General features: G+C 45.8%; 1 protein-coding gene and 1 long non-coding RNA gene across 2 annotated transcripts in view; one reads left to right on the top strand and one right to left on the bottom strand.

Moving 5' to 3' along the window:
• Positions 1-1574, bottom strand: part of GRIN3A (glutamate ionotropic receptor NMDA type subunit 3A) — a 67932-nt gene extending 66358 nt beyond the window's left edge. The window contains exon 1 of the mRNA XM_048290690.1: positions 882-1574. Coding sequence (XP_048146647.1) covers positions 882-1574 — 693 coding nt within the window. The remainder of the gene's footprint in view (positions 1-881) is intronic.
• On the top strand, positions 1068-8940 carry LOC125319505. Its single transcript, XR_007200773.1, has 3 exons — positions 1068-1145; positions 6365-6492; positions 7210-8940. It is a non-coding gene; the product is annotated as an uncharacterized LOC125319505 (long non-coding RNA).
• The last annotated feature ends 8750 nt before the right edge of the window (positions 8941-17690 follow it).

The raw sequence follows: 17690 nt of genomic DNA, 5'->3' as shown, positions 1-17690 counted from the left end.
CCTTACGGAACAGAGCATTTTCTTCCAATCCTATTACCTGAAGGTGATTCCTGGCATCAAACACAGTTGCAAAATACTATCACCTTTCTCCATAGTGTGTAACACTAAGTTGCAATCTTTGTATGATAGAAAGTTTAGCTCCCGATGCTACTTCTACTTGTGCCTAAGACTGTCAAACACAAAAAATTCAGTTTTTACTATTCTACTATGACCTATATAATCAAACAAACAGTGAGGCTAGGCTGCAGTTTCCACAACTTCAGTTAGGCAACTCGAATTAGCAAAAATCTGATCTCGTACCAATGAATGAACTACAAGTACAGAAAATCCTGCCGCTTTAGCTCAGCTTGGTGCAAAGTCAAGTTACACTGAACAACTTCCGTGAGAAGTGTCACCTGGTGAACAACCTGCAGTGCCCACACACGGACCACATTAAGATCAACGACAAACACACTCTCTGAAAGCCGTTTGGGGTTTTTTTGTTTACTTTTTTTTTTTTTCCTAACAACCTTCTTTTGATGTGCAAAGCACGCCCTGGACCCCTCTTCTGCTCTCGTCTCTACAACTTATCGCAGTGAATGACTTCGAGCTAACAACTTCGCTTGTGCCACCGAGCTCTTGTCTGCCTTTCCACAGAGAGGATGCTTGTCCCCGGCCACCCCGGGGCTGAGACCCGGGGCTAAAGCGGAAAGGGGTGCCAAAGGAGGGAGGGATCGAAGAGCGATGCCGGCGGCCCCGGGGTCCGAGGGCTTCTCTCTCGGTCAGGGTCCTCCCGCCGCGACCCCTGCCCGGCTCCGACGCCCGTCCCCCGCCCCTTCCCCGCAGGGCACCCGGGGCGCTGCCCTGCCCGCAGCTTTGCCCCCGTGCCCCCAGCGCCTTACCAGGCTCCGCCGGGGGAACTCGCCCAGCACGATGCTGACCACCGGGATGCGCAGCGCCGCCGAGATGAAGTCCAGCTCCAGCATCTCCCCACGGCTCTGCGGGAAGGCAAGGATGGCGGAGACCCCCTGCACCACCACGGTGTGGCAGAGACTCTGCAGGAAGGAGACGGGGTCGTTGCTCCAGGAGGCGCTGGCTGAAGAGAAGGGGAAGAGGGGCAGGTCGCCCAGCCCCGCCTCGATCGCCATCACCACCTCCAGGGACAGGTTGTAGGGCAGCAGCCCGGGCACGCCGTTCAGGTTGGCGACGGCCAGCAGCAGCGCGTCCCGCGGCGAGGGGGGCGGCCGCCGCTGTCCCCCGCCGCCCCCCGCCCGCCGGCCCCGCGGCCCCTCGGGGCGCCCGCCCGACGCCTCCCCGGGCCAGGCGGCGGCGGCGGGGGCGGCCCGGGGCTGCAGGTGGGTGGCCCCCACTCGCACCGTGTGCCCGATGCGCCGCAGGATCTGGCAGGGCTGCGGGTGGGACGCGGAGCCGGGCACCGCCGCCAGCACCAGGGCGCAGGGCGGCAGCAGCAGCAGGCACGCCCGGCCCAGGACCCCACGCAGCCCCGGCCGACACATGGCCGGGAGCCCCCCGCCACCGCCTCCCCCGGCCCCGCCACCCGCATCAGCCGCCCCGCGGGCGGGCGACAGCGGCATCAGCCGCGGCGGGTGAGCCCCGCGCAGAGCCGCCCCCGCCGCCGCCCATGGGGCCACCGCCGCCTCGCCCCCGCCCCGGGGCTGCGGGGAGGCTCAGCCCCCGGACCGCCCCCCTCGGTTCCGCGGGGCCGGGGCGGCACCCGCCCCTGCGACCCCCGCCGCTCGCCCCGCCCGCCGCTCGCCCCGCCCGGCTGTCCCGCCGGCAGCGGGATGCTGCCCTGCCCGGCTCCCCGTGCCCGGCAGCCCCTCCGCAGCCCGGGCCCCGGCGGGGCTCTCCACGGCTCCGTTCTCCGCTCCCCGGTCCGAGCCCGCCGGGCGCGCCCCTGCCCGGCTCCCCGCCGCCGCTCCACGCTCCCGCCCCGCTCCGCGCCTCGCAGCGCCTCCGCCCTGTAACCCCGGCCCCTCTCCCCGCGCCAGCTCCCTGCCCGTGTCCCCCCGCAGCCCTCGGAGCGCTCCCCGCCGGCTCCGGGGCCGGGCAAAGTTGCCGGTGCGGCTGCGGGCGGTCGCTGGGCTGCGCTGCGCTCCCGCCGGGAGGGACGGCGAGCGCCGGCCCCGCTCGGCTCCTCCCCGGGCCGCCAGGACTCGCCCCCGCGGGCCGCCCAGGGGAGGAACGGGCTTGTGGGGGAGCCGTCCCTTTGCACCCCCAGGCAGCGTCCCGGGACAGCTCCGACGGAGCCCTGTGCTCGGTGCCGCCGCGGGGCACCCCCCTCACCGCGCCCGAGCAGCGGAACTGTTTTCCGTGTCCCGGGGGCTGCGAACCGAAGGTGGGGCTTCGGTCCCCCCTGGGATGGCCGGGGAACCGTGCTCCTCTCTGGCGCCTGTTGTGGAAGCGAGCGCTGGCTGTGCCCGGTGGCATCCCATGCGCTGCTACTTTACACGGAACCGTTTTCCGACATGTGGCATCCGAGATCGTGATTCCTCAAACCTGGGGCGCTGCCTAACATGGCTTTTAGGACAGAGTGCCCTTATCCTAAGGGAAAACAAGGCAGAGCAGAGATGGCGTTTGTGTGCGAATCTGAAAGGATCGGGGGACAGCCTCGTCCTTGCCTTAGTTCTAGCAGCTGGGTTTTATCCTGGGCTGTCGGAGCCCTGCTGGCCCCAGGTCTGAGACTCTAATACTTTGATTGGGGCACTGACACGCTCCACATCCTGTGGTGGATCGCCAGGATCTCAGAGGAATCCCTCTCTGCAGCCACGCTGGCCATCGGGGAAATCATCTCACGGCTCTCCCCGGCGGCGCGGCGGAGGCTGTTTGCTTGAGTACACCTGAATGTATTTTCTGCCCGTGGGATTCTTCTCATCTTTACCTGTTTGACTGAGTCCTGAGCGCAGTGCAGTGTCCTGCAGTCCTGTGTGGAAGGATGGTTTGAGACGTTCATTCCTGGAGTGTTTTGAAGTCTTTTGGCAACTCCTCCAGCAGTTTACCCTGACCTAGTGCTTTAACTTAAGCTCTTCTCTGAATGTTAACCTTCTTTCCCCTTTCTTTGAGCTTTATCTTCTGAGGTATGTATGAAGAAAAAGAAAATCTTAGAATCACAAAGTGGCTGGGGTTGTAAAGCACCTTTAAAGGCCATCTACTCCCACCCTCCTGCCATAAGTGGAACATCTTCAAGTAGATCAGGTTGCTCAAAGCCCATCCAGCCTGACCTTGACTGTTCCCAGCGATGGAGCAGTCACCACATCTCTGGACGATCTCTGACAGTGTTTTACCACCCTTGCTGAACTTTGTTTTGCTCCCTTTGCTTTTCTTCCATTGGTGTGCACAAAATCTTCATAGAAATAAAAACTTCCCATCATGCTGCATAAAAGAGGAGGTCACTGCCTTCCAACAGATCCGCACTGTGTGTTTTCTGATTTAAATTCATCTTTCTTGAGCAGAGGTCACCAGAGGTGTACACAGTCTTCAAGGTGAGGTCTTACCAAGGTCTTGGGCAGCTGTGCTACTGTTCCTCTGTCTCTTATGTCCTTATCCCCATCATGTCCTTATCCCCAGCATGCTGACATCATACCTGCCTGCTGTTACCTTCCCAGTCACCGGCAGAGCCAGTGTTTCTCCCACACTACTCTCTCTAAATTGATCCCCACATGGAAAACTACAAATGGCAGACTGGTGGTCTGTAGGCCAAGACTGACTGCACCATTCTTTGTGTCTAGAGGTGAGCTGATAGTATGTGTTAATAGCTAGCAACAAATTCCTATTTCCCCTTCTCTTCTTCCTTTTTACTTCTAGTCTTGTAATCACATTTTTCTTTCTTGTCTGATCAGCCTGGCTTCCTCCTGTCACTTTTCCTCATTTTCTTTGAGGGAATGGATTGTGTTAGCACAGTTGTTCCCAGTCTCCTCTGTTAGCAATAAGGAGTTATTGGCTGAGAGAATTGGCTTCGGATATAGTAAATCTCACACAGTGCAGAGAAAACTTTTCTTTTTCCCTGAACCACAGGAGTTACCTTTCAGGTAGTGAGAAAGCGATCAATTGAGATTTGTACAGCTCCAGAGGTGTTGTCTTTATCTGCATCCTGTTTGTCAGGTTTGGAAAAAAAAGTGGTAAGCACATAAATTTTCTGCTCTGTAGTTAGGTAATTACTAGTTTTCATATGGGAGTTATTTTCATAAAAAATGGTGACTCTTCTGTGTCTTAACAGACAGGCCTAAATTGTCATTTATTTAAAGCTTCATTATAGGTGCAAATCTTTCTCTGGCTTTTGGGCACAGATGATGCTAATTTAAAAGAGCAAGTTCTTCAGGAAATGTTATCAACCTTATTATTGAAAGAGCTCCTAAAACTACGCTAGAAATCAATTAATAAAGTGAAATTATTCAATATCTACTTCTTTTTTCTTGTTAGTTTGTGGTTTTTCTGGTGAGTTTTTAGTTTGTTTAGGTTTTATTTTGTTTTGTTTTACTGGGGTTTTTATTTGCTTGTTTGTTTTTTGTTTGTGGATGATTTATGACCAAATTGCAATCTGATTTTTTTGGTCATCAGTGCTACTCTGGGGATTATGGCTATGAAGAATTCCTGCTCCAGATTCAATTTTGAGCAAGTCATAGCAAGTGGTCACAGTTAAAAACCTGAACTTTACAGACTGGTCAAACTCCCATGACAATGTAATACTTTTTATTCAAATGGCTCTACCTCTTGAAACTATATTGATTATTTATAACAATTATGAATTTGTTTTCTCTGACATTTGTGTTTATTTTTAGTATTTGCTCAAATATTTCTGTTAGTAAAATTCTCTGCAGTGTCCCTGATATAACAAAGTACCTGAACACAGACTTTGTTTTTAAGAAGACTTTAAGTACTCCTTAAGTACTGCTCTGTGAGAGGCTGGAATATTTCCAGGAAGTGCCCTGAGAAAGGATATAAATGCCACCAAAGTTTATATATTTGGAAAGTTGTGTCATTAATTTTTCTGCTTTATTTTCATACATATTCATGTGAAAAAAAGCACAATCGTTTTAGTCTAATAAAGTACTTGGAGACTGCTATCAGTTGCACCCTACTTTTTAGAAGTACTGCTATCCCTCTTCCTGGTCTGAATAAAATACAGAATATAATTTTTGACAGATTTGTTGACTTTTTTTCATCTTCATGCTAAGGACTGGCTGCTTTCAACACTCCTCCCTCCTTTTCTCTTTCTGACGGTGGTTGCTGCCATAGGAATGCCCATTCTGCTCTTTTGCTGTGTTAGTTATTCAACTGAAACAAGACCAGGCAGACCCAGGCAAGTGGATGCACCCCCTCTGAGCTGGTTGTCACCCTCTGTAACCACGAGCAGAGCAGTGCTGGTGGCATTGGTTGCTGGGGAACTGTGGCCACAGAATTTATCCATCCTTGATCGGTGTCTGAGCATCACAGTTGGAGCTGGTGAAAGCCCTTCTGCAATGAAGAATGAGGCAGGGAAATGTGATTAAAATCACCACCCATATTTCTCTTGCTGCTCTTTCTGCTTGCTTGGCTCACTGTCATGTCTTTGAAGTAGAGTTGGTTTGTTTGCTTTCTGGGCTGCAGAACATTTGTCCTGTGTGTATCACAGTGACCTTCTACAAAGCTTGTTTCCTCTGAGCAACTGGGCTTGTTTGGAAATAGGTTATCACAGTTCTTCCGTCCAACTCTGTGTTGTTCTGCTCCCTTTGCTGAAAAAAACCCCAAGGCCTTGCATGATATTGCTTAAACTCATGTTCATCTGCCCCTTTTTTGGCTGCTCACATCTTCTAAAAGGCCCAAGTTACGAGCTGAGATGCAGAACACCTCACACTGTCTCTTTAGCCTTGGAGTGGGTGAGAGATTTATTTTGGGTCAGACTGGAAAGATTTCCCCTCCTCCCCACCCTTTTCATAACCATAGTTAGAAAATGAGAGTTAGGGAAAAATAAATTGTTCAGGGAAAGTTAATTCTTTCATTTACTAGGAATAGACTATTTTGTTTCTATTTAGATGCTCCAATTTATCTAAATGCAGTTTCCAAGATTTCAAAACGCTATGTTTTTCAGTTGAATTGCCATTTGAAGGAAAAAAAAATAGTCATCTGGATGTTCCTTGCTTTCTGTCCTCCACACTCTTTCACCAGCCAGAAAAAATAAATTTACAAATACTTTCAGATATCTAAACTGCATTAAGGATGTTAAGTAGAGCATTATGTTTGAAAACCTTGATGTTGCTGAGGTGGATCATCAGTGCACTGGATGTTCCAGACTTACTGTGGGATGGTGATCCCTGAAGGAGTCAGGGAAGGGCCAAGGCTGGTTATCTGCAGCACAAGCTGTGTTCATTCTGTGTTATCTTTGCAGATGGAGATCTGCATCACTGACATCAGGAAAGGCTGAGCTGGCTCTGAGGGGAGGTCCTGTGAAGATAAGATGTGAAGAATGGAACAAGGTTGTACAACTGAAACTTTGAAGGACAGCACAGCCAAAAAGTGAGTTTTGCCTGTCATTTAAAGTTCACATCCCTGCATATGCTAATAAGCTTAATGAAGTACGTACTAGCACATATATGACTGTATGATTCAACGCTCCACCTTGATCCTGCTATGTGCAAGAGGGAGGAGGAGGTTAAGTTTGGGCTGTATATCAGGAGGGTAGATATTCCACCTAGTAAGGAGGAAGACCCAAAAAAACCAGATGGAGACAGATGACTAGTTACTCTGCTCTCCCTTCTCTCAGGTGAGGACGCCTTCTTGGTAAGCTTCTGTGTAGGATTACTATTACCCAGGTTAACACAGTATATATATAGTTTTTATTAGAGTTCTCTCACAGCTGGTGCATTCATCCATGGCAATTCCGAATGTGTTATTTCTGTTCTTTCAGTAAACTGTACTATTTGTGAATCTGTGATCATAACTGTTCCTACTGAATGTGACCAGGCTGATGGTGCCGAATTCTAACCAGAACTGAAAGCCAGGCAAACCCAGCCCCTCTGATCTGCAAGGGGGTTTATTTTCTGCCAAAATTCATACACTTAATGCTTAATGCCTGCAAATATCCTTCTGTGGGCAGGCCTGATGCCAAACAATTGCTTTGTAGTCAAATGGATTTTCACCAGTGAGGGCTTTGTGCTACTTTAGTGCCCCACAAGAGAGGCTGAGGCAGTTCTTGCTACCTGAACAAAACTTCCACTTTGTTTCTTTTGGCAGTATAAATCCAGACAGACTGATCCTGTCAGAGGATGCTCAAGGAGGGAGTGGGGAAAACATGCAGTCAACCAGTTTGTCTCTGTGGTCCCTTTTGGATAGAAGAGCAGCAGGGGACCTTGTAACGTTGACAGGAAGTGGCACAGAGCCCACCACCCCCTCTGGCTTTGCTTGTCTCCTCTCTAAAACTAATGCTACCACAGGAAGACCTCCAGACATTCCAAGTACCTATAAACTAAAAAAAAAAAAAGGAAAAAAAAGAATGTCACTAGTACTCAGTCACAGCTTCTTTCTACCACTGGGACTGACTAAAGGTGCCTAAAGGAGACACAAATACACTCTGTGAGTCCTGTTTCCACTGCCAGGATGAGGGAGGAGGGGTTCAGCTGCACATGACAGCACTGTTCTCTCTGTCAGTGTGAGTGATCCAGTCGACTGTTTTTATTGCTCCCTGTCTGAGGTGGCAGTGCATATTTTTCTAAACAAGGAGCTGCAAAATCCTTATGAGATCCCCACTTGCTGCATATTTTGTTCATGCCATGTGTTTTGAGTTTGACACTTAGTCATGTTTTCCTCCTTGCCAGTCCTTTTTAATACTCCCTGCTGTTCTCATCTTGGAGATACATTAATCCTGGGCAGAAGGACAACTGGCAGAGAAGCTCTGCAGTGACCTGGTTGGTTTCTAAGCATCTGGCTTAGTACCTTGATCCTCTACCTGAAGTTTCTTCCACTGCCTGTAGTTGTTTGTATTTTTGAATCTATTCCATTCTGTCATATCTTCTGCCTTGTTTATTCATATGGCAGTGATGGAAACAATTCCAGTAGATACGATTGGTCACAGCACTGTTTACAGCATCATGATGGGTGGCAGAGAAGATCCTGCTCTTAGGCAAATGGTGCTCTGGGAATCCAGGAGTTGCTTGGATGTGAAGGCTCTCTCTTGGGTCTTGAACTCTTGTGGAACCAACTGTACATGAAAGAGCTGTCTGGCTACTCCAGACCTGAAGGTACAGCAAAGATCTGCCCAGAGCCCTGCCAAAAAAGCACCAGCATTATGCCAGAAAGGTGCTATCCCAATATCCACAGCGAGCTGTTGAAGAAGAAAAGTCATCCCCACTGCTCATTCCATAAGCTGGCATGCCCTGACCCAGAGGATGGAACTGGTTCCTGGAATGCTGTGCTCATGTGATTGTGTGTCTTTGCTGTGAATATGATTTTTTATCTGCATTTTTTCAACAGGCAGGCTCACAGAAAAAAGATTGCTTCCCCAATTTTTGTTCCAGTAGGAGATCCCCTATCACGGACCTGCTCAAGACATCCCTCATGAAAACAGGATGCCTTACCATGGACTTTTGTAGGACCAGGCTGGATTTAATGCAACTTTCCCTGTTTGTATTTGCTTCTTTATTCCAAGATGACAGTTTTAGTGCTTCTGAAAATTCAGGGAGGTGGGAAGAGAAAAAAGAAAAAAAATCTGCTTGAAGTCAGCATAAAAATTGTTACCAGCATCAATGTCATTTGAGTAGTGAGGTCAGACAAACACCTCATGGAGTAAACACAGAGTTTTGAAAATAATATCAATACTGCTTTGCTGGCATCATGGTGCCTCTGCATTATATATCCCCCGCCCCGAATTCTGCAGCAAATATAAAATTATTACAGGCTGTGTGCAACCCTTGCACTGCTTTGGTTGTCTTCAAAAGGCCACTTGGTGTAAACACTCAATAAAGATGAATAAAGACTGTTTAACTTTCAGGGAAAGGCTTCAATTTTCACAAGGTTAGGAGGGCACCCCCATGCTGCATCACTCTGGCAGGATCACAGGCTTTTCACTGTTTGTCCCCTCCTGCTCCCTCTGGCTTAGAGGTGGGGGTAAAAAGGGAGGGGGGAAGAGTAAGAAATCACAGGCGCTTATCAAAGTTGAATTATAAGAATAATGAAAAAAAAAAACCAGGAAAAGACTGAACAGGCAAGCTAAGGGAAAGGCCACAACAGCATGTATTTAAGAAATAATTCACCCAATTTGTCCAGGTAAACAATTCTGTCAAGTTTACTGAGGGCTGCAAAATTGGCAAATTGCCTCATCTCCTCCAAGAAGTGTAGAGGCAACCTGGGCTTAACCCTTCTGTTTGCTGCTTTAGAAACTGACTTTGTAAACCCTTCCTCAAATCGGCTGGGGTGACCTTACCCAAATTACTGGCTTTAATGAGGATTTCTGGTACAAGCAAAATGGGTTTGGGCAGGAGTCAGCTGCATTCTTAAAAGTCTGCAGGCTTTCCCACACCACTGGAGCTGCACAGCAGAAAACACAGCTTGCCAGGAGTGCCACCCTGAAAGAGATGTGAGTCCCTGTGAGGATCCAGACCTCATGCAGAGCTCCCTCCCTGCCTCCCAACAGCAGGAAATACCTCCTTGAACCTAGTGTGTCCTTTCTGGCCTTCAGCCAAGTGTGTTACCCACACCTGTGGATTGAGTCCTATGTGGTTGTGGTATTGAGGAACAGGCTGCTGATCTCTCCATAACTTGCTTTGTCTGCTGTCGTCTAGATTACAACTAAATCCCCTTCAAAATGGTATCAAAAAACCCCATATGTGACAAAGAAAATGTCTTAGAAGGGAAAATTATTCTGAAGTTTGGCAGGATTAGGCTCACATAGGAGATTACGCTGGCAGAAGGCAAATGTCTGTAAAATGCTGACACATGAGATAAAGTACAAGTGAGAATGGCATTCACCCAAGGTTGTGGTTTTAGCAGGAAATAAATGAACTGGATATGTGGCTTTTGTTCCAGGGAGCCTTTAAATAATGTGATGCTGGAGGCTCTCCTGGTAAAGTGGTGCAGGAGAAGCAATAATCCAACCAGACACGTACATATACCAAATGGTTTTTGTCATACTCCAGAAGCAGCCTAAGAACTGAAGGATTTACACAGTCTTCCCAAGGAAATGGAGCCTGATCTTTATAAAGTCTGTTTTGAAAAACACAAGTCCCCTTTAACAGCACACTCACAGAATTCCCAAGCACAAATGCCAGTGTCAGATTATTCCTGTTGTGTAAGTGGGCTCTCTCAGAGCAGATATTTTTAATGTGGTGCTGGGTAGCAGATAGGTATATCATGTGAAAAGAAAGAACAGAGACAGCTCAGGCTTTATGATGTAGTTCTGGGCTTTGAAATTGTGGTGGTGCTTTCCAGCTCTGTTATACACTCCATGAGCCCTTACTGAGTTTCCATGATCTTACTGTCAAACACAGAGCCCAGCACTTCTCTGGCCCATCACAGGGATGCAGATGGGTATTACTGGGAACTAAACACCTCTGAGAAAACACAGTACCAGTTCTTCAGCACCAGAGGACCTTGAAGCCAACATCCTCTTGGCAAGTTGCTTTAAGCACCTGAGAGCTCTGTGATGAAGAGGAAGGAAGTCAAGATTTTTCTCTCTAGTTTGCTAACCTTGAGAAGAACTAAGTGTCAGCTGTAACTCTTATAGATGGAGTGGCTAACATATGAATCTCCAGCAAAACCCCCAAAGCATCAGAAATGGAGACATAATCATAACATGTTTAACTTGACTTACATTTTTTTGCTTGTGTGTGTCCAAAGCCCTGTCCATTCCTATCCCTTGATAAAGAGCTAGGGAATAAACTGCATTTTTGCTTTTTATTAGAGGTACTGAATAGGAAGACAAAGCAGTCCCTGCTCACTGCAGGGAGATTGAACTACATGACATTTAAAGGTGCTTTCCAACCCAAACTAATGTGTGATTCTGTAATTATTAAATAAGGCTCTTCAGCTAGCTCACCTTTTTGTCTTCTGTATTTTAAAAGGATTTCTAAGTAAGAAGTTGGTTGGGTTGATAAGACCATGGACAGTTTAGATGCCAAGCCTCCAGAAGAAAGCAGTTTTCCTGGTCATTTCCACAGCAGAGCAGCTTCTGTAACTGAGCAGAGAGTGAGAGTGGGAATCTGCTACATGCCTCTAGGAAAAAAGAGATTGCAGAGAGTACTGGCACCCTTAGCTGAGCTGGTTCTCTTGCTTCTAGAGAAGTAAAATTATGGTCTGTCCTCGATGCGTTTTAACCCCAGCTGGCACCTAAGTGCCACACAGCTGCTTGTTTACTCCCTGCCCTGCAGGACAGAAAGGAGAGTTGGGGTAGGGAAAACCCCCCAAAACATCCTGGACTGAGATGAGAGCTTTTTAATAACTGAAAGCAGGACAGTGTCCACCCCTTATGCACCACTTAGGTCGTGCCAGGTCTCACACTTCCCAATGCACCATTAACTTTCTGATCTTTTGACAGATTTTCTCACAACTATCCTTCCCTTATTCTATGGACCACCCCTATAAAGTCCATTGAGTTTATTTTAAAAATGCCTGGAGTACTTAATTCCTACTCAAGTCTATTTCACCTGCTGTCTAATTGAAATGTTGCCACTCCAGCCTGAAAATCTAACAGGAAGGTGCAGAGTTTGTATAGTAAAAGGATAATCAAGGGCTTATTTTTTCTTAGTGGCCCCAGTTTGATGTTATTCCTGAGTAAACTTGTTTTTGTAGCACATTTCATGCTATTTTACATAAAGCAAAATTCACACTGAGCACAATTATTTCTGATTAGGGAAAGTCTAGCTATCACAGACTGAATGAAACAACTTGTAATTTTCAGACTGAAAACCAGTCCAAACCACAGTAAATCATTGAAAAAGTGACAAACATCTGGGTTTAAATATATGCAATATGAAGCTTAGATGAAATTTTTAGCTTTTCAAGCTAAGGCAACACTGTCACAACTCTTATCAGCCACAGCAATGAACTTATACAGCTTTCCAATTATTTTTAAAATCCTTCTTTATGCCCAGAGTAGTGTGCAGTTTTAGCATGACAATGACATAGACACACTTAATAAAGCACTGTAAAAAAACCTCCCAGTATTTTATTACTTCACTTGGTGTAATTGTTAAATCCTTCTCATCTTCAACAACCTTCAAATCTACCAGTGCCCATTTCTGCCCATTTCTATCCCCAAGCATACAAGTTATGAGTGTATTGGTTATTTTGATTTTATTTTATTAAAAAACCAGGACTTTTGCTGCAGTACAGTGCCAAGACAAAATTACAGGGGGCAAGGGTAGGCTGGTCCATGTTTTCCAATTTAAGTTGTACCACAGTCAGCATTTAATTTAATTTTAAATTAATTTAAAGATGTGTGTACCTGCAGAGAGACTCACAAAACACACTCAAAACCCCAGACCTGGGGTTCTCTTGGCCAGGTTGTGACCAACAGGTCCTACCAGCACGTGGAACTGGTAGAAGGCTGATTTTGGGTGCTGTTGGGGATCCCAGGAAGAGTGGAGCATGGAAAAGCAACCAGGACTCACAGTGGGAAAGGTAAATGCAAACATCCCAGTAGTGCAGTTCTGAGACACCTCCATCTCCACAATTACAGAAAAAAAGGACAGAAAGTTCAAAATATGCCTGCAAAGGGCATTTTAAAACTGCCTGTAGGTCTCAATGTAACCATTGAGAGATGGAAACATTTTACACAGTCTGCCCTCTGTCATAGGAGGGAGGGATAAGCCCTTTTTAGGCTTTTGCTTCTGGTTGAGGCTGCTGTTAGAATAAGAAGTAAAAATTATATTACTCAGGAAGGAAGCTAATGAGTAGAGATTGGCTCATGGTGCTGCTAACACCAAGGCAGGGGTTTTGATCCCTGCATGGGGCATTCACTGAAGAGTTGGCCTTGATGATCCCTGTGGGTCCCTTCTAACTGAGAACATTCTGTGGTTTAGACCTTGCCCTTGGGAAGGTCATAACAAGTCATCCAGGGCAGGAGAGATGGTGTGTGGTGTGGATGGTCACGTGCTGAAGCCAACCCTGATTCCATTGCTGCAGCACTTGTCCAGTTTCATCACAGCCCATTCCTCATCAGCATGGTTGGGCTCAGATCCCCAAATGTGGAGTGGCGGAGATGGACGCTGTGAGGCGCCAGGTCTGGTGATGGACGTGCAGCTGGTGCAGGAAGCCAATTCTCACTCAGAATCAAACCCCACTGAGGCACACACCAGAATTCCCCATCTCCCCCAGTTACTCACCGAGTGCAGCCAGGTCATTGAGCAAAATCAATCCCACAGATGGGTTTCTCTTTGCCTGCGGCAGGAATAACCCAGGCTGCTTTCCCCAGCATATTTTTAATGTGTGCTGCAGGAACTTTATCCCTTTCTACATTACATAAAAGTTTTGACTGGGCAGGAAACCAGAAGAGTCCTTTACTCAGTTTTGATAAAAAGATTCAGACTCCCACCAGAGGCCAAATCCTGCTGAATTTGTGCACTGCTTGCCCCCAGCAAATTGACCTTGGTGGGAGCAGGAGTGGAGTGAGGCACCACTCAACGAGAGCAAGCAGTCTGTCAGTGACATTAACAGCTGTACACCTGGGCATTGGCTCCTAAATTAATGGCAGAAGCATTTTTATAGCTGACAAAGGCTGAAGAGAAAGAAAAATTTTGGAGTCTGTTCAGAATGGAGATGAGATTTAAGTGCTCAGGGCTTCCTACCTCAGACTTTTTCTGCAGGCAGCAGGAAACTCCTTGGGAACATCACTTGGGAAGATATTATTTTAGCTGCTGAATTTCAATATGAATAGGAAAGTTGTTCTAGATCCTCAGAGGCATTTTTGCCGTGGAGGAGGCATCTTTAATTGCAAACTGAATTGTTTCCCACATGCACACAAATTGTTCATGAACTGAACCTGAATAAATATGTAAGGATGACAGCAGAGGTATAATATAGCCACACTCATTACTTAAATGTCCCGAAGTCCCCAGCCATGGGGGATATCTCTTATGGTACTGTAAGCTGGGAGTGCATAGCTACTTGGTTTGGCTAGGAATGGAACTAAGGGAGAAGGCAAATGCAGGAATTCACCCACTGAACAAATAATAATAAAAAAGGAGTGATGTGAGTTAGATAAAATCTCTCTCTAATAAGGAATCATAAGTATTTTGGAGTAGAGAAAAGTGAGCACAGGAAATCCAATATTCAACAGCCTCATGACAAATTGATATGATCTGAGTCTACCAAAAACAGCAGGTGGTTTCTGCAGCTAGTGTTTTGAGAAAACCTTTATTTTTTTATTTGTTTTTTTATTAAGCTACTGGTTTGTTTGCAAGAGTGGATTCAGTTGTATGTAGCAGAGTTCTGGTACTCCAACTGAGTGAATTATGTGAATTTTGTCACCTAAAATTACTTACACATATAAATTTATTTGTCTTGGGTTTGCTTTGTTCTGCAGACATCCTACCAAATTAAAAAGAGAAGATTCTGTAAGGACACTGGACTTCTCTGAATACATTTTTAAAAAGTAAGTATTTCATCAGTTCAGATGGGATCGGAGTCCTAAACTATATTGATTAGCTGGAAATAGCACAATTGTATCCTGTGTTCTCAGAGTGGGAAGAAGACGCTAATATTCCCTTAGTCTCCCAAATAAATCTCCACCTGGTTAATTAAATGAATGAGTTCTAACTCAAATCTGTGTCCTCATAGTTTTGCAATTAATAGAATAAGAAAGTTGTCCTGAGCCCTGTGTGCCTGATGAAACCTATCATGAATTTGAATTCTGCCCACCAGCTACGTACAAGAAGGTGTTTTTGATAGATCTACAAGCTGAGACTGCATCTGACAAATTTTTTTGGGGGGAACAACAAATATTCCAGAAAGAAGCATAAACTGGTTGCAGAACAGAGAAGAAACAAGATTCACTAAGTCTGCCATGAATTGTTCACTAATGACTAATAATAATTAAAAACCCTCAGAATTATTTGTCTAGGTGTCCCTGCCTTGCTAACAACCCACAGCTGATAAGGAGCTCTGCAAGTTTATCAGGGAGCTAAACCTGTCTACAGGAAGAAGTTGAATCTCTTTAGCCTAATACAGGAATTGTTAGTTAGCTACAGTGGTGCCAAACGCCCACGGAAACAATCATAACCCAAAATAAGCACTATTCAGACTAAAATATGAATGTTTTTATGCAGTGCTCCAGACTGGTTTAAATAAGTCCTTTAGGGAAAAAAAACCCCACATTTTTGTTTAAAACAGTGCTATTTGTTCTTTGTTGAAGGCTTATATTCTGTTAGTTAATCCACAAAACTTGAGGTTGTGATGACAATGGTCACGCTGACAGCATTTGAATCAAAGATGGAACTATATTTTTAGAACAAGTTGCATATTGCATTTTCTGTGTGGAAAAAGGTCAAATTCCAGACTGGTCATGAGCCAGAGATTGCTGTCCACAGTGTTCCTTGAAGAAAACCGAGAGGAGAGTGTGACCGTTGTGTCTTCGTGACCTGCAAATTGAAGAGTCTGAAGAGCCAAGGAAAGCAAAGAGCGTGGTTGAGCTTATTCTGTGTGTTTAAAGTTAGCTTGGATACAGATGAATCATATGTTAATATAATACTAGACCTAAATGAGTTTATGAATATAAAGCCAATAGGCATTCAGCAGAAACCAGGTTCCCTTTGACTATTCCAGCAAGAAGTCATCAGTCGTGGGAGGAATAAGCATATGAGTGTAGTAATTCTTTAATCACACCGAACACAGTAAATTATCTCCGCTGAAGGCCTTGTCATCAAACCACATAATTTGCAACAGCAGCAGGGTCCTGGTAGAATTGGGCAAAGTGGGGAGGGTCCATGATGGTTTATTTGCTGTTGCTCTCCTGGGGTCCATGTGGTTGTACAGATTCATGGCACCTCCTGAGGACTGGGTAGTTTTAAATATTAGAACCCTCCAAATGGTATTAATGTTTATTAATAACACTGAATTAAGAAGGAAGAGCAAATACTGAGTTCTGCTGGTACCATGCCAGGGAAGCATATCCTGTAGAACATTCTGCAGAGGACTGCCATAAAATCAGTGAGCATTTGCTGTTAAAAAGTTGTCAAAATACTCTTGTAAAAATAGCGTTACTGTGAATAATGAAAAATACAGGTGAAAAATGTGTACAGCTAATGAGTGAACAGAAAGCCAAATGAGTTAGTAGCACTTTAAATGCCATTTTTCTTTTTGTTAGATAAAGGGCAGCTTTCTAACTAAGACAACAGTTATATATAAAGTGGAGGATAAATCCACTATATATATCCTCCACTTTAGGTTATATCCACGTGAGGATTGGGAGTTTAGAAAAGATAATAATCTTTTGTTAGGGATACAGAAGATTCTCAAAAACTTTAGAAGCAAACTGCTTCCAAATGATGGCTGGTTTTCCTAGAGCAGACATTACTGTCGTGGATAACAGATGGCATTTTGGGGGGAGGTTCTTTGACTCTGCTGGGGACTGCTATTTCATTTGAAAACTCACAGTAATGGGGATAGAGATTTTAAAGGGTGAGAGTTTGTGAGTGGTGCAAACCATGATGACCTTGAACCAAACCCATGATGGCAATTAAAGGAAAATTGCCCTTTCCTAATTGGAATGGCTTCCTTGAGGAAGGGTCATGGAGTACCTGGCAAATGCACAGCTGTCTGATTGAATCAGCCTGATGTCTTGGTATGTGCTCGTGTGGCTCAAAGAAAAGTCATGTGAAAAGTCCCACAAATCTGAAAGAGTAAAAAAACTTTCTCATCCCCTAATCTGTGCGTTTTTCCTCACATAGAAATAAAATATATGGTTTTGCTGTCTGCTGGTTGTTATGCTTTCATCTCCTTCTGCTAAGCCCTACTGGAGAAGAGAAGGTTCCAGAGAGGCTTCATTGAGGCCTTTCAACACTTTAGGAGACCTATAAGAAAGGTGGGGACTGACTTTTTAGTAGGGCCTATAGTGACAGGACAAGGGCTAATGGTTTTGATCTAAGAGAGGGTAGATTGTGTACAAAGAGAATGGAAAAATACTGGTGCAAGTTGCCCAGAGAGCTTATTCCATGCCTGGAAACCTTCTAGGTCAGATTGGACAAGGGTCTGATCAACCTGATTTACTTGAAGATGTGCTTACCCATGGCAGAGGGCTCAGACTAGATGGCCATTAAAGGTCCCTTCTAGCCCAGACAATTCTGTAGTTCTTCTGTGTTCACAGTTTTTTGCATCTAGCTGTGTGAATGTGGCATGCAGATTTTGCAATTCAGTGGTGGAAGTAAGATCAGTGATATAACCCAAGTGAATGAGTGAGTCAATCAATCAACCAATCAGTGAATTAATCACTGGTTTCACAGGCATTTCAGAATATTGCCTTATTTCTGAAGAACTCATTAGCACTCTGTGGCTGGTGGTGGGCAATTATTTTCTCACTTAAAAGAAAGTGTCAAAGCACAGTAGAGGCTTGCTGCAGCTGAGCTTGTCAGACAGTTGTGTCCTTTCCTTGTTTCTTCCTCTTTCTTGCCTTCTTCTGTCACTGTCTACATCTCCACAGCCTGAAATCTTTCAGCACTTTGCCTTAAAAATTTCTGCCCCCTCCAACCACCATCAGTAGTCACCCTTCTTGACTGCTTCTTTTTCTG

The sequence above is a fragment of the Corvus hawaiiensis genome, chromosome Z (genome assembly GCF_020740725.1).
Source record: "Corvus hawaiiensis isolate bCorHaw1 chromosome Z, bCorHaw1.pri.cur, whole genome shotgun sequence".
Taxonomy (NCBI): domain Eukaryota; kingdom Metazoa; phylum Chordata; class Aves; order Passeriformes; family Corvidae; genus Corvus; species Corvus hawaiiensis.
The sequence above is the reverse complement of the archived record's forward strand: the minus strand, read 5'-3'. Positions and strand labels throughout refer to the sequence as shown.